This window comes from Bombina bombina, chromosome 1 (genome assembly GCF_027579735.1).
Source record: "Bombina bombina isolate aBomBom1 chromosome 1, aBomBom1.pri, whole genome shotgun sequence".
NCBI classification, from domain to species: domain Eukaryota; kingdom Metazoa; phylum Chordata; class Amphibia; order Anura; family Bombinatoridae; genus Bombina; species Bombina bombina.
In genome coordinates, this window is record NC_069499.1 from 1,529,251,184 (window position 1) to 1,529,269,440 (window position 18,257).

The 18,257-nt window shown below is 36.4% G+C and overlaps 1 protein-coding gene across 4 annotated transcripts in view; it reads left to right on the forward strand.

Annotated features, from left to right (window-relative positions):
• Nucleotides 1-18,257, forward strand: part of MBTD1 (mbt domain containing 1) — a 231,185-nt gene that overhangs the window by 170,273 nt on the left and 42,655 nt on the right. For 2 of the 4 annotated variants that reach the window (XM_053708392.1, XM_053708402.1), the window contains exon 16: nt 2,392-2,569. The exons of the other annotated variants lie outside the window; for them this stretch is intronic. In XM_053708392.1, the coding sequence (XP_053564367.1) occupies nt 2,392-2,423 (32 nt within the window). In that variant the 3' untranslated portion in view covers nt 2,424-2,569. Of the gene's footprint in view, nt 1-2,391; nt 2,570-18,257 lie in introns of those variants that run through there. 4 annotated transcript variants of the gene reach the window in all.

Here is an 18,257-nt window from a genome sequence, read left to right on the forward strand (position 1 = left end):
TTTTTGCAAGTTATAGGGCAATAAGTACAAGTAGCACTTTATTTCCAAACTTTTTTTTTTTTTTAATTTGCATAAGTTACATTTTAACACTGATATCTGTCAGGAATCCCTGAATAACCCTTTACGTACGTTCGTGTATGTACGTATGTTATATATATTTTATTGCAAAGTGCAAGTATTTTATTGCAAATATATATAATTAGTAGACAACCCAAAGTATTGATCTAGGCCCATTTTGGTATACTTCATGCCACCGTTTCACCGCCAAATGCGATCAAATAAAAAATATTTTTCACTTTTTCACAAAGTTTAGGTTTCTCACTGAAATTATGTACCAACAGCTTGTGCAATTATGGCACAAATGGTTGTAAATGCTTCTTTGGGATCCCCTTTGTTCAGAAATAGCAGACTTAAATGGCTTTGGCATTGCTTTTTGGTAATTAGAAGGCCGCTAAATTCCGCTGCGCACCACACTTTTATTTTGCCCAGCAGTGAAGGGGTTAATTAGGGAGCTTGAAGGGTTAATTTTAGCTTTAGTATAGAGATCAGCCTCCCACCTGACACATCCCACCCTCTGACCCCTTTCTGACCCCTCTCAAACAGCTCTCTTCTCTCCCCCACCTCACTGTTGTCACAGCCATCTTTAGTACTGGCAGAAAGTCTGCCAGTATAAAAATAAAAGATTTTTTTTTTTTTATTATATATTTTCTGCAGAGTTCCCCCCCCTTACCACCCAACCTCCCTGAGCCCCCCCAAACAGCTCTCTAACCCTCCCCCCTCTCACTATTTGCCGCCATTTTGGGTAATGGCAGCTGTCTGCCAGTAACCACTTTGCAATAAAATTTGCCCTCTTTTTTTTTTTTTTATCTAAATCCCACTTTTTCTGTAGTGTAGATGCCTCACCTCAATACCCTACCCCCCTCCCAGATCCTTTCCCAACATTATTTCTCCCACCCTCCTCTACCACCACATCTTGTTTATTGGTCGCGCGCACACCCGCGAGTTAGATTACCCCACCTGCCGGAAGTTCCCAGCGATGGCCGCCCACCCACCTCCCTGCAATCGCTCCCACCCACCAACGATCAGCGCCATCGCTGGCCAATGCAGAGAGGGCCACAGAGTGTCTCTCTCTCCATCGGATGCTTAAAAAAAGGGTATTGCAGGATGCCTCAATATTGAATCATCACTGCAATACCCTAAAAGTGGCTGGAAGCGATCACGATCGCTTCCAGCACTTCAAACCCCTGAGGACGTATAGGGTACGTCCTTGGTCCTTAAGGGGTTAAAGGAACAGCAAACCCGAAAATTTTCGTTCATGCTTTGGATGGAACATACAATTTTAAGCAACTTTTAAATTTACTTCTATTATCAAATTTGCTTTGTTATCTTGTAATGCTTTGCTGAATTAACAACATTGCACTACTGGCAGATAGCTGTACTCATCTAGTTAGCCAATTATAAGAGACAAATGTGTGCAGGCACCAATTATCAACTAGCTCCCACTAGAGTAGGATATGTGTGTATTCTTTTTCAACAAAAGGATACCAAGAGAACGAAGCACATTTGAGACTATAAGTTTAAATTAAAGGGACATTATACACTTGATTTTTCTTTGCATAAATGTTTTGTAACCTATACAGCTTTTTTTTTTCTTTTCTTTTTTTTTTTTTTTTTTTTTAATATACGCTTTTGCTTGTTTTTAAACTCCTAACTCCTAACCAAGCCCCAAAGTTTTAGGAAAATACTGATGTATACCTATTCCAGCTTGCTCCTGTTTGTGTAAAGTCTTTTAATTTGCAGAGGTAGGGGGGGTCTGCTTTTTATTGCTATAGAACCACTTGCAGTGGGCGTTCCAGCTAATCTTTTCAACAGAGATAAACTGGGAGCTTCTAAGTAAGTTTGTAAACAGTTTTATACTGGATTTTTATATCAGTATCTCTGCATATTTATTTTTTATAGTAGTGTCTATTACATGCAGTTAAATGAAAATTGGTGTATGTTGTCCCTTTTAAAAATGTCTTAAAATTACATCTGCTATCTAAATCATGCAAGTTTAATTCTGACTTCCCTATCCATTAATTTAACACAAAAATGTTCAGCCACACGGCTTGTAAACCTTTGCTAGAATAAGGCTGTTGTTACTGGTTCATATAATATATATTTTTTTAATTTTATTCTATATATCTATATGTAAAACCCTTGTCTGCCTTATTAAAAAAAAAAAATTACATTTGATGGTTGGTTCCTAAATTTTATAAAATGTCAAGCTCTTGATCACTGTATTATTACAGCTGTTTTTCATAATTTAAACAATAAAACAAAGCATCTGGTAAAAAAAAACTACTATTTGTAATATTTCTAATTGATACTTATTTTTAAATTGAATTGCAGATTTCAGACATCCTCCTGGTAACTGGTACTAACTGTGGTGCCAATAAAACTTCAGAATTGAAAGCAACTTATTTTTTTATATTTACTGGTTGTTATATTTTTGTATTTTGCTTTGTATACAATGTTTCTATATTTTTTCAAATTCAATAAATTTCAGCTTCTGTGCGTTCCATTTTAAGTTATTTTTAGTCAATTACAATTCAAAGAAGCCTATTTTATAACGCAGGCTCAAATTAAAGTAAAGACTCGTGTCTGTGTATATAACACATTTAAAACTGGGAGAAAAAATACTAAACAAAATATTGGCCTCTTGAGTACATATTTCAGTAATTTTGCAGACAATGTAAACATTTTAATTATTCCGCAGAGATCCCTATTGATATAATTCTTATAAAGTTAGTTTACAATTTTCTATATCTGAGCTGTTTATCACAATTTGGCCCAATAGTTCTTTTTCCTCCCACCCCGTACCCTGCATTTAAAAGCAACTAGAGAAATGACCACCATTTTAAACAGGAGTTCCTCATTTAACAATTAAAAAAAAAATTGTGGGGGTGGAAGCAGAATTAGTTTTTAAGTTTGCTTTACGAGAGAGATAAATATCTGGAATTCATGTATTTGTTGCCAGCGAGCAATTTATCCCATAAGATAATTTTTACACAACCATACACTTTTTAGTTTCAAAATCAAGTTTTCATGTGGCAAAATATTTCAACATGTTTAAATTTCATATCCATGGTAGCATTTATAGGTGTTTTATGCCCCTTTAAGCAAACCAATCACTTTAGACTAAAATAAAATTGTTTTTGGAAGTTGATTTTAGTAACAAGTTAGAGCAGTTATACAATAATTTCCTTTCACAAAAATAATACCATTATTTTAAACCTGATGTTGCACCTTTTTTACAGCTGAACTATCTATAAATGTAGGACTTTAGTTTCATTTTAACCAATAATTTATTTTTTAACATATATTTATTGAGCATTTCAGTATACAATACGATAAGTTGAAAGAAAATAACAAGAATTATTCTTTAGCCATTTTGCAAACAATTCCTTCAAGATCACTATAGACAGAGCCTCAATATACATCTGTGCATACAAAAGACAAGTAATACTAGCATTGGTATTACTGAATTGAACCTAATAATCATTGCAAGATAAGTTATGCCTGACCTAAGTCAAATAGTCATATATATATATTGAATACTCTAACATATAATTAACATTCATATATTTACTATTAGAACAACAGGTATTATTTTAAACAATACTGATACTTTCAAATATAAATAAAAGTAGATTTGTTTGTACACCGAATGGAAGTTTTCTTAGTGTATCTAAATAAGACAAAAATTAAACAAAACAGAACCCAAAACAAAACAGAACCCAAAAAAAAAAAAAAAAAAGACAGACAGACTCTCTCCTCACCCTCCACCCCCCGCCCACCCATGACCTCACCTCATATATCAAAGGAGTGTAATACAACGTGCCCGGGCATGGGTATAATAAGTCCTTAGTTAGCAGGTTTTATGCGAGTCCAGCCCGAATTAGAACATTATATACCAGGTTACAGGGAATATTTCCCTTTATATCAGGCCCTCAAAATACGTTTTATGGAACGATTTCGTAAGGATGTATTGTATAGAAATAGGAAATGATTGAATAATATTTATCCATTTATTAAAAAAACGTACTTGTTTGTTATGTGTATTAGAAATGTTATGTTGTTCAAAAACAATCTGTTGTTTCAAGGCTTCTATAAATACATTCAGAGAGGGGTTTTTTTCTGTTTCCAATTTCTTAGTATCAAGTTACGGACAACTAGAATAATAGTATTTAGTTTATTTAGTTCTGATCTTCAAAATCTAAAAAAAAGATAGTTCTTGGATCAAAGAAAAAACAGTGCTCTGGGATACACTTACTTGGCCAAAAATTTACCTTCAGCCAGAGTTGATTTACTTTTGGACAGTGCCAGAAACAATGGAGGATATCTGCGCCAGGTAGGGCGCATTTATAGCAGAGACCAGGTTGATTACTTTGAAATACTTCAGCCAATAATTTACGTACTGTTCCAAATTTAATTGACCTTGTTTTGCCAATAAGATCTTATATAGTAATGAAATTGAATGATTTCCTTGTCTGTATAAGTTTATAATCTCCAACTATCTCAAAACAATCCAACCAGGTTTTTAAGTGTAATTTCTTATTTATGAAGTATCGTAGTTGCAAATACGCGAAGACAGACTTATTAGAAAGGTTATATTCCGCTGCAATACTCTCAAATGTTCTCATATTATGCCTTTCATCAAGAAATTGAATTATCTTTATTAGTCCTTTTTCAGCCCACCCCCTAAATGCCCTATCCTGACATCCAGGAACAAATTCAGGATTTCCTCTAACTGGTAGAAAGGATGACATATAAAAATTAATCTTGAGACGGATACATAATTGTTGCCATGCTTTCACTACGTTATATAGACTAGCAAATGACTTAATATTAATAGGAAGCTGTGAGTATGTACAGTGAAGGATTGCTATAATAGAAAAAGGATAAGTAAAGTTCTCTTCTATTCCAATGTTGGTTAAATAGTCAGAGGAAAGAAGCCAATAGATGCCAAAGCGTGCTAGAATTACAGTATTTTATAGCTTTATATCAGGAAATGCTAGACCGCCAAATTCCTTATTTTGAGATAATTTTGTTATAGCAATCATAACCAATAGCAATCATAATTAACCAATAATTAATATACAAGAGCTAACTTGTAAACACATTTAACCTGTTTCTATGATGGTCTAATATAGAAGTCAGTAAACTTTGCCCTGAGGGCAAAATCAGACCGCTGCTTGTTTTTGTATGGTCCATGAGCGAAGAATATATATTACATTTTAAAGACTTGAAATAAAATTAAAATATATATATATATATATATATATATATATATATATATATATTTATTGTGACACATGAAAAGTATATGAAGTTTAAATTCAAGTGTCCATAAATAATGTTTTAATGGAAGACATACTAGTTTATGTATAGTCTATTACTGCTTTTACTGTATAAGATTAGAGATACCATATGTGGAGCACTCATTACTTAGCACTGCTGGTCATCACACTAAAGTATACATTCATACAATATGCCCAACTCAAAGGAACGGAGTGGTCAAAAAAAGAGAAAATTTAAAATGGAATGTCTCAATAGTTGAATTTCTTCTCAAAGTAAGTTTCCGAGTCCCTCATTCGTTGTCATAGATTTTGCAATTTGTCAATACAAATTTGTGGAAATGTATTTTCTCGTTTATAAAAGTATTTACATAATATCCTTAACCTCTTGGCCTACAAAGCCTAAATTATTTGCTATCTGGCCATTTACACGAATAGTTTGGAGATCCCTGGTCTAACAGCATACTTCGATATCTAATACCATTGTGACATAGAAAACTACTAAAGGATTTCTCAAACATCCAGCTAGCTCAGTTGTACCTCATTCCTGTGTTAAATTCCCAAGTTCAAAACACAATTCTGAAAGTAAATACTGTACTTTTTTTCTTATGTTAGAATTTATAAAGAAATGACCAAAGGTTTCAAAAAGACTTGTAGCTCAGATTGCTAAGTAGAGTATATATAAGGGGTGCCCTTGGTCAGACCCAGATAATTAATAATGCCAAAGGTGTGGGCTACAAAAGCAAAGAATAAATAAACAAAAGTGAACAATTAGGTATACTTATCTAAGTGCAATACAATATAATAAATTTTATATATGAGACATATGGTACTAGAGTCCCCCCCCCAAAAAAAAAAAAAAAGATGAATGGGGTGAGATATAGTGGTATATAGTGTACCCAGATGCAGTGAGTAATATCAGGTCCATGCAGCTGTCTGTAGAAGGATCAAGGCCAGGATCAAAGATCTGTAAGCAACATAAAGAGACAGAAGCGCCACATGGCCCAGTATTGTTTAAATAAATGAGAAATACTATGTGGTATATTACACTCACATTGGGAGAGCACCCCTGTTGGTGCAGAAGGAGCAGGCTGGAATCAGTCACCCAGCAGACTGGCCTCCGGTGTGTATTCAACAATCTATGGGAGATGTAAAAGCAACACAACACCAATATGGCAATATAAAAGGAATGCACTCACATTTGGTAAAGCCCCTCTCTTGATGCATTAGAGGCAAGCTGGAATCAAACAGTCACCCAACAGATTGACCTCCGGTGTAGCAGGAAACTCCAAAGGGTCAGATTCAGGATACCAAGATGTAGGTAGGATTAAAAATGTACTGCAGCAAGTGGTAAATAATAAACTTACTTTATTAAAATTAAAAACAAACAACGTGTTTCTCAGCCAACCAGTGGCTGTTTCATCAGGCTTAATACAAAGAGTAAAAAACACTTGCGCTATATATATATATATATATATATATATATATATATATATATATATATATATATATATATATACACATATATATATATATATATATATATACACCATGCAAACTATCCATTACAATATGCATCACCTGATGTGGGTGTTAACCAATTAGACATGTCATGATGATGTAAACAAACCCTGTGTAGCATGAGTATTTGTCCATGAAACAGATTAATAAATGCATATAGTCAATACATATCATAAAGTGGTGATTATTACAATGAATTGTCAGCTTAATTCAAAAATGAAATAGAGTACACATAATAAATATATATAATAAAGAGTGTGATCGTTGTAACATATTGTCAGCTTATTTTGACAATCAAAATACATTCTCACAGGTCATCACATAAGGCCAAGACCTCTTGCTATCAGAAAAATCCACACATGATCTCTAAAATGATATATAAGACTACTAACCAATATGTAATCACTGTGTTTAAACCATCTAACAGGCAGGCGGTGCAACAGACCTGTCATATCAAGTAGTATATACGTGTGGATTTAGTGTATATTACTCACTTGTTATGTCGGATTGTATATAGGAACTAAATTCCCTGAACATAATGCTTGTTCCTAAATGTAGCTATCGGAGGTATACTCACTCAATAATGATACCATTTAATCTTTACTGATCGGTCTCTTACTATTACGGCACGTCAGCATGAGGGTGTGAACAAGACTAGGGAGTCTGTGTTATCATAGGCTATGAGGGATCAATGTGGCTAACATCCACTGTACGGGTAAACATTACTGGACAGTTCACGGTCTCTTTACTCTTCCGGATCGTCAGGAGGGTGCGGGTACAAGACTAAAGGATCCGTGTTGTGATGGGCTCTGAAAATACAACAGAGACTGACATCCACTAAGCGGGTATCATTACTAGACAGTACACACCCCTCTCCATGATGTAATATGCATCAGCCAACAATTAAAGGCAAAGAAAGGGATTAAAGGGAATGACTAGAAGACTATGATGCCCATAATAAGTAAATAGTGAAATAAATAAAATACACTATACTAACGATAATAACATCAAATGAGCCAATTGCATTGCTAAGCAATTTTCTAACCCTCTCTGTTACAGAAGTGTCATCTCAATAACAAGAAAGGTACAAGGAGTGGTGCCCGTGTACAATATAAAGTGAAAGTGAATTAGAATGGAGTATCAATGGCATGAGTGTGTATGTGAATGTAGATGCCACCCCAGTATACTCATGTACTCCAAACTGTGCACACCGTCCTGGGGCAGACCACCACACACACACTCATTAACCCAGATGTACAGTGATAATAAAACAACCAAGTAGTCTACGGTAGATATACCATTTTTGCATATATGTGCAATATCATACTATGGTAATATATCAACATAAATAATACTAATGTGATTGCAGTATTACTCAAATGTAGGTGTAAGCAGGGAGAGTTAACAGTGCTGGTTGTCAAAATATAGACACCCAGCAGACATACAGCAAAAAGCTGCTACATAGTGAAAACATAGCCACAATTCATAGTGGTCTACAGTAAATCTATAAAACATAATAGTATATAAAATAACAAGGTGAAATTCTCTTGATAGCCAATAACATAGTTTATAATGTGTCTCTTTAAAGATATTTAAATATAGGTAAGATGTGATTTTTAGTGTATATACTAGATGTGTATATAATTAAACTATAAATTATAACCAAAGCGTGAATGAATATGTGTGTGAAATGTATCGTGAAAAAAATAATAATAACAACAGACAATAGGAGTGATCATAGATCAAAAGCTGCTAGATCCACACATTCATTGAGACATTCTGGGGTCAATGTATGTAATTTGTGGATCCAGTAGGTCTCCCTACGTCGGAGAAGTAGCATAGGGTTATGACTGTTTCTAGAAATCTGTTCAATGGGAAGAATAGTTAGTGTTAGAGCTTCCTCTATGGACATAGTTGCAGTGTCTCGATACACTATGTTTCAGAAATTTCCTTTAGAAGAAAGAAAAAGTTAGAGACCAGCGCAAAAATGAACCTGATACAAACACTTATATATAAGGAAGATTCCCAATATAACTTCCAAATAAACAAAGACAAGGGTAGAAAAAATATATAAGTGCGCAAAAATTAATGCTAAAGTAAACAGTATAAAAGGGGAGTATATATAACTATTAAAAATCTCAGATTTTTTAACGTAAAACCATGTGCAACAAAAATGAGCTATATAGCTCTAATTCCACTACAAGGGATAAATTATGTTTCTCCAACATAGGTGTGTCCGGTCCACGGCGTCATCCTTACTTGTGGGATATTCTCTTCCCCAACAGGAAATGGCAAAGAGCCCAGCAAAGCTGGTCACATGATCCCTCCTAGGCTCCGCCTACCCCAGTCATTCTCTTTGCCGTTGTACAGGCAACATCTCCACGGAGATGGCTTAGAGTTTTTTAGTGTTTAACTAGAAAAATTTACCACAAAATATGGAAAAAATATATCTGTTGGTGTGAATCTAAAGGATTCCCTTGGGACAAGGTAAAGATTCCTAAGATTCTATCCTTTCTTCAAGAAGGATTGGAGAAAGGATTATCTGCAAGTTCCTTGAAGGGACAGATTTCTGCCTTGTCTGTGTTACTTCACAAAAAGCTGGCAGCTGTGCCAGATGTTCAAGCCTTTGTTCAGGCTCTGGTTAGAATCAAGCCTGTTTACAAACCTTTGACTCCTCCTTGGAGTCTCAACTTAGTTCTTTCAGTTCTTCAGGGGGTTCCGTTTGAACCCTTACATTCCGTTGATATTAAGTTATTATCTTGGAAAGTTTTGTTTTTGGTTGCAATTTCTTCTGCTAGAAGAGTTTCAGAATTATCTGCTCTGCAGTGTTCTCCTCCTTATCTGGTGTTCCATGCAGATAAGGTGGTTTTACGTACTAAACCTGGTTTTCTTCCAAAAGTTGTTTCTAACAAAAACATTAACCAGGAGATAGTCGTGCCTTCTTTGTGTCCGAAACCAGTTTCGAAGAAGGAACGTTTGTTGCACAATTTGGATGTTGTTCGCGCTCTAAAATTCTATTTAGATGCTACAAAGGATTTTAGACAAACATCTTCCTTGTTTGTTGTTTATTCTGGTAAAAGGAGAGGTCAAAAAGCAACTTCTACCTCTCTCTCTTTTTGGATTAAAAGCATCATCAGATTGGCTTATGTGACTGCCGGACGGCAGCCTCCTGAAAGAATCACAGCTCATTCCACTAGGGCTGTGGCTTCCACATGGGCCTTCAAGAACGAGGCTTCTGTTGATCAGATATGTAGGGCAGCGACTTGGTCTTCACTGCACACTTTTACCAAATTTTACAAGTTTGATACTTTTGCTTCTTCTGAGGCTATTTTTGGGAGAAAGGTTTTGCAAGCCGTGGTGCCTTCCATTTAGGTGACCTGATTTGCTCCCTCCCTTCATCCGTGTCCTAAAGCTTTGGTATTGGTTCCCACAAGTAAGGATGACGCCGTGGACCGGACACACCTATGTTGGAGAAAACAGAATTTATGTTTACCTGATAAATTACTTTCTCCAACGGTGTGTCCGGTCCACGGCCCGCCCTGGTTTTTTAATCAGGTCTGATAATTTATTTTCTTTAACTACAGTCACCACGGTATCATATGGTTTCTCCTATGCAAATATTCCTCCTTAACGTCGGTCGAATGACTGGGGTAGGCGGAGCCTAGGAGGGATCATGTGACCAGCTTTGCTGGGCTCTTTGCCATTTCCTGTTGGGGAAGAGAATATCCCACAAGTAAGGATGACGCCGTGGACCGGACACACCGTTGGAGAAAGTAATTTATCAGGTAAACATAAATTCTGTTTTTCACACTTAAGGGTTAAAAATATTTATTATTGCTCAAAAGTTTAAATGAATACGTGGATATAAACATGAAATAAAGCACATATAAGGAAAAATTTAAAAACAAAATTTATAATTCCCAAAAAGGTAAAAACACATTAGAAAGACAAATTAAAAGTACTCCTTCTAACAAATAGCTTAGATAATATCTATTATTTAATGACACATTTACTAGTGACCGGTCCTAACTAATAAACTTAGTACATACAAAATAACAAAAACAAAAGAAAAATAAGTAGCTCTTTAGTTCAAATGGAAACTCTTTAGGCGGGCTCCCGAATGTTTATCCAGATCGAAAGTCCTTCACAGGCTTTCCGCAAAGCAAAGTGTACCATAGCGGTCTTCTGATTCCTCCCAGCTTGTTTTGAATGGCGTCTAAGTGGAAGACAGAAGCGTCCGCTTAAAATTGGTGTATAGAATTTAGTCAACAAACAAATATCGGTACTTACACATCGGTACCGAAAGATCAGCGCTGCGCCCGACTCTCCTCAACACAGGGGTCCCGTTATGTGTTGGATCTTACACAGACTCCTCTCACAGCCCCAACAGCAGCCGATTACAGGGAACAGCCCAGGGAGATGTTTTCGAAAAAAGGCGCCAAAGGAAACACCTGTAAAGGTGAACAAAAACCTGCAAGATAGTTCTTTAAGTCACAATTTCAACTGGTGACCAGTAAATAATGAATAGTGCAGATCAACTGAGCTCCCTGGGCTGTTCCCTGTAATCGGCTGCTGTTGGGGCTGTGAGAGGAGTCTGTGTAAGATCCAACACATAACGGGACCCCTGTGTTGAGGAGAGTCGGGCGCAGCGCTGATCTTTCGGTACCGATATTTGTTGACTAAATTCTATACACCAATTTTAAGCGGCGCTTCTGTCTTCCACTTAGACGCCATTCAAAACAAGCTGGGAGGAATCAGAAGACCGTTATCGTACACTTTGCTTTGCGGAAAGCCTGTGAAGGACTTTCGATCTGGATATACATTCGGGAGTCCGCCTAAAGAGTTTCCATTTGAACTAAAGAGCTACTTATTTTTCTTTTGTTTTTGTTATTTTCTATGTACTAAGTTTATTAGTTCGGACCGGTCACTAGTAAATGTGTCATTAAATAACAGATATTATCTAAGCTATTTGTTAGAAGGAGTACTTTTAATTTGTCTTTCTAATGTGTCTTTACCTTTTTGGGAATTATTAATTTTGTTTTTATATTTTTCCTTATATGTGCTTTATTTCATGTTTATATCCACGTATTCATTTAAACTTTTGAGCAATAATTATTTTTAACCCTTAAGTGTGAAAACATAATTTATCCCTTGTAGTGGAATTAGAGCTATATAGCTCATTTTTTTGCACATGGTTTTACGTTAAAAAATCTGAGATTTTTAATAGATTTTTAATAGTTATATATACTCCCCTTTTATACTGTTTACTTTAGCATTAATTTTTGCGCACTTATATCTTTTTTTCTACCCCTTGTCAGAAATTTCCTTTAACATTGCGAATAAGTTAACTCCAGCGTCTTTTTAGTTTGCGGCTTGTGCGCCCTACATATTGAGCCCCACATATACACTGTACTAAATATATGATATAGGTGAATTTACAGGTTAGGCGTTTTCTAATAGCAAATTTTTCTCCTGGCTATTTGACTGAAAGGTCTTAGTACCATTTTTCACCACTTTGCACATATTACATCTAGATTTGTAACATCTAAATGTATCACGTTGGGGTACAAAATTACCCAGGAAAGTTTTTTTTATTTGTGTTTATGGCCGTAGTGGTTTTAATTGGAATTATTTTCTCTCTATCTTACTTGGAGACAGTTTATTTTTTTATCGTGGTGGCTCTTCTAAAGACTATTCATGGTTTGGAAGATATCTGATTTTTCAGAAATGGATCATCACGTATGATGGACCAATGTTTTGAAATGATTCTCTTGATCTCACGATGGTGGCTACTAAAACCAGTAATAAACAATGGAGTATTTGCATCGTCTGGTGTCTTCTTAGATAATGAGTTCTGTCTATTATTTTTATTCTTAGTGAAATATATTGTCCTATCATCATTGAGAGCTTTAAGGTAGCCCTTTTGTATAAGGTATAAGGGATATCCCTTTTTAAGAAATCTATCCTTCAAAATAATTGATTGTGACTCATAGATTTCTTTTGTACTACAGTTCCTCCTTATACGCCTGAATTTCCCATATGGGACATTTTTCTTCCAGCTTAAATAGTGATTGCTGTTAAAATCTAGAAAGCTATTACAATCAACCTTCTTAAAGATTTCAGACATAATATGGCCTGAGGATGAGAACAAAAGTGTCAAGTCAAGGTAGTCTATCTTTGTAGATTGGATGTTACTGGTAAATTCCAAGCCATAGTCATTAATGTTGAGAGAGTCTGTAAATTATGATGCTTCCTCAAAAGACCCCTTAAACAAAAAATCAAATCGTCAATGTATTGGCCATAGAACACCAGACTCGCCCCCATAGGAGAACCATATACACAGGTATCCTCAAAGCGACCCATATATAGGTTTGCAAAACTGGGGGCAAATCTGGTGCCCATGACCGTACCTTTAATCTGTAAATAGAAACAACCCTGATATTTAAAATAATTATGGTGTAAAATAGAGTGGATGAGGTTGCTAATATAATTTTGTTGTTTAATCGGCATGTAAATATCAGTTTGTATATAGGATTGAATAGCTATTTTTTGTGTGCATGATTTAAGTTTGCATAATAGTAACCACTTGCTGCAAGTAGCTAAGAAAATGTTGTATTTCTTTATAGAGATTTGAAAACTTAGATTCTGTGCTTCCCTCCAAAACTTTTTTTGAAATTTGTGAAAGGGCTCCTAGGTTCTGATGTAATTTTAATTTTCAAATTTCTATTTAGAGGCAGCTGAAACATAGAATTGTCCTGCTTTGTGTGTGTTTGTACTTTTAGCACAAACATAACTGAATTTTAAAAAAAATAAAAACGATTGCAAGCTATCCAAAAACAGGGGCTGATTTAGCTCGTACGCTATAGTTTGCCTACCCAGTTTTCACCAACTGTTTCCCAAGATGCTGATGGCTTTTTGGAAATAATATATGGGATGTAAGGGCTAATGGCTAAGTTGTCCTTCCTGAGATACAGACTATTCCGCTAACAGACCAATCACCCTCTAGCTATAGCCTTTCTCCTTCTTGTTATCAAATTGTATTCACACAGGAGACAATCCTAATAACTCTGTTGACCAGTGTCCTGCAAAGGAATCCAAAAATTACTTAGAGCAGGTATTGAACAATTGTGTTGTTCTAGTAGGTGCCTTTGGTCACTGCTTGCATCTTATTCTATAAAATTCTGCCAGATGAACTGTGACTATTAAAAGGAGAACCTGAGAAATCACATGAAAGGTCTGCTGCTTCTAGTTACTCAGGAATTTAAACTTGTCAAAAGGTAAAGAACATGTACAGAAAGATACCCCTGCAGTCTGTTCTAAGCACTTTCTCAAGCAAAGTCATTCAGCATCTGGGACAGAAAATATATTGATATTATGTTATATGTTCCTTTAAATTCTCATATGCAATTTGTTTTAGTAAAATGAAGAAAATTTTTCTATTTGAGCGCATAATTTTTCTTTTTTAATTTGTGTTATTGATGGTATAGAACCTCTGATGTATTTGATGATAAAACACAATGACCTAGATTTGGAGTTTGGCGGTAGCCGTGAAAACCAGCGTTAGAGGCTCCTAACGCTGGTTTTAGGCTACCACCGGTATTTGGAGTCACTCAAAATAGGGTCTAACGCTCACTTTTCAGCCGCAACTTTTCCATACCGCAGATCCCCTTACGTAAATTGCGTATCCTATCTTTTCAATGGGATTTTTATAACTCCGGTATTTAGAGTCGTTTCTGAAGTGAGCGTTAGACATCTAACGACAAAACTCCAGCCGCAGGAAAAAAGTCAGTAGTTAAGAGCTTTCTGGGCTAACGCCGGTTTCTAAAGCTCTTAACTACTGTACTCTAAAGTACACTAACACCCATAAACTACCTATGTACCCCTAAACCGAGGTCCCCCCACATCGCCGACACTCGAATAATTTTTTTTTAACCCCTAATCTGCCGACCGCCACCTACGTTATCCTTATGTAACCCTAATCTGCTCCCCCTAACACCGCCGACCCCTGTATTATATTTATTAACCCCTAATCTGCCCCCCTCAACGTCGCCTCCATCTGCCTACACTTATTAACCCCTAATCTGCCGACCGCAAAGTGCCGCCAACAAAGTTATCCTTATGTACCCCTAATCTGCTGCCCCTAACACCGCTGACCCCTATATTATATTTATTAACCCCTAATCTGCCCCCCACAACGTTGCCTCCACCTGCCTACACTTATTAACCCCTAATCTGCCGAGCGGACCTGAGCGCTACTATAATAAAGTTATTAACCCCTAATCCGCATCACTAACCCTATAATAAATAGTATTAACCCCTAATCTGCCCTCCCTAACATCGCCGACACCTAACTTCAATTATTAACCCCTAATCTGCCGACCGGAGCTCACCGCTACTCTAATAAATGTATTAACCCCTAAAGCTAAGTCTAACCCTAACACTAACACCCCCCTAACTTAAATATAATTTACATCTAACGAAATTAATTAACTCTTATTAAATAAATTATTCCTATTTAAAGATAAATACTTACCTGTAAAATAAATTCTAATATAGCTACAATATAAATTATAATTATATTGTAGCTATTTTAGGATTAATATTTATTTTACAGGCAACTTTGTAATTATTTTAACCAGGTACAATAGCTATTAAATAGTTAAGAACTATTTAATAGCTAAAATAGTTAAAATAATTACAAAATTACCTGTAAAATAAATACTAACCTAAGTTACAATTAAACCTAACACTACACTATCAATAAATTAATTAAATAAACTACCTACAATTACCTACAATTAACCTAACACTACACTATCAATAAATTAATTAAATACAATTCCTACAAATAAATACAATTAAATAAACTAGCTAAAGTACAAAAAATAAAAAAGAACTAAGTTACAAAAAATAAAAAAATATTTACAAACATAAGAAAAATATTACAACAATTTTAAACTAATTACACCTACTCTAAGCCCCCTAATAAAATAACAAAGACCCCCAAAATAAAAAATGCCCTACCCTATTCTAAATTACCAAAGTTAAAAGCTCTTTTACCTTACCAGCCCTGAACAGGGCCCTTTGCGGGGCATGCCCCAAGAAGTTCAGCTCTTTTGCCTGTAAAAAAAAACATACAATACCCCCCCCCCCAACATTACAACCCACCACCCACATACCCCTAATCTAACCCAAACCCCCCTTAAATAAACCTAACACTAAGCCCCTGAAGATCTTCCTACCTTGTCTTCACCTCACCGGGTATCACCGATCGGTCCTGGCTCCGATATCTTCATCCAACCCAAGCGGGGGCTAGACATCCACTGAAGAAGTCCAGAAGAGGGTCCAAAGTCTTCATCCTATCCGGGAAGAAGAGGCGATCCGGACCGGCAACCATCTTGATCCAAGCGGCATCTTCTATCTTCATCCGATGACGACCGGCTCAATCCTGAAGACCTCCACCGCGGACCCATCTTGATGATGATGGAATCAGCCAATCAAGTTCAATCCGATTGGCTGATCCAATCAGCCAATCAGATTGAGCTCGCATTCTATTGGCTGTTCCGATCAGCCAATAGAATGCGAGCTCAATCTGATTGGCTGATTGGATCAGCCAATCAGATTGAACTTGATTCTGATTGGCTGATTCCATCAGCCAATCAGAATATTCCTACCTTAATTCCGATTGGCTGATAGAATCCTATCAGCCAATCGGAATTCGAGGGACGCCATCTTGGATGACTTCCCTTAAAGGAACCGTCATTCTTCAGTTGGACGTCGCCGGAAGAAGATGGGTCTGCAGTGGAGGTCTTCAGGATGGAGCCGGTCGTCATCGGATGAAGATAGAAGATGCCGCTTGGATCAAGATGGTTGCCGGTCGGGATCGCCTCTTCTTCCCGGATAGGATGAAGACTTTGGACCCTCTTCTGGACTTCTTCTGTGGATGTCTAGCCCCCGCTTGGGTTGGATGAAGATATCGGAGCCAGGACCGATCGGTGATACCCGGTGAGGTGAAGACAAGGTAGGAAGATCTTCAGGGGCTTAGTGTTAGGTTTATTTAAGGGGGGTTTGGGTTAGATTAGGGGTATGTGGGTGGTGGGTTGTAATGTTTTGGGGGGGGGTATTGTATGGTTTTTTTTACAGGCAAAAGAGCTGAACTTCTTGGGGCATGCCCCGCAAAGGGCCCTGTTCAGGGCTGGTAAGGTAAAAGAGCTTTTAACTTTGGTAATTTAGAATAGGGTAGGGCATTTTTTATTTTGGGGGGCTTTGTTGTTTTATTAGGGGGCTTAGAGTAGGTGTAATTAGTTTAAAATTGTTGAAATATTTTTCTTATGTTTGAAAATATTTTTTTATTTTTTGTAACTTAGTTCTTTTTTATTTTTTGTACTTTAGCTAGTTTATTTAATTGTATTTATTTGTAGGAATTGTATTTAATTAATTTATTGATAGTGTAGTGTTAGGTTTAATTGTAACTTAGGTTAGTATTTATTTTACAGGTAATTTTGTAATTATTTTAGCTATTAAATAGTTCTTAACTATTTAATAGCTATTGTACCTGGTTAAAATAATTACAAAGTTGCCTGTAAAATAAATATTAATCCTAAAATAGCTACAATATAATTATAATTTATATTGTAGCTATATTAGGATTTATGTTACAGGTAAGTATTTATCTTTAAATAGGAATAATTTATTTAATAAGAGTTAATTTCGTTAGATGTAAATTATATTTAAGTTAGGGGGGTGTTAGTGTTAGGGTTAAACTTAGCTTTAGGGGTTAATACATTTATTAGAGTAGCGGTGAGCTCCGGTCGGCAGATTAGGGGTTAATAATTGAAGTTAGGTGTCGGCGATGTTAGGGAGGGCAGATTAGGGGTTAATACTATTTATTATAGGGTTAGTGATGCGGATTAGGGGTTAATAACTTTATTATAGTAGCGCTCAGGTCCGCTCGGCAGATTAGGGGTTAATAAGTGTAGGCAGGTGGAGGCGACGTTGTGGGGGGCAGATTAGGGGTTAATAAATATAATATAGGGGTCGGCGGTGTTAGGGGCAGCAGATTAGGGGTACATAGGGATAATGTAAGTAGCGGCGGTTTACGGAGCGGCAGATTAGGGGTTAAAAATAATATGCAGGGGTCAGCGGTAGCGGGGGCGGCAGATTAGGGGTTAATAAGTGTAAGGTTAGGGGTGTTTAGACTCGAGGTACATGTTAGGGTGTTAGGTGCAGACGTAGGAAGTGTTTCGCCATAGCAAACAATGGGGCTGCGTTAAGAGCTGAACCCGGCTTTTTTGCAGGTGTTAGGTTTTTTTTCAGCTCAAACAGCCCCATTGTTTCCTATGGGGGAATCGTGCACGAGCACGTTTTTGAGGCTGGCCGCGTCCGTAAGCACCGCTG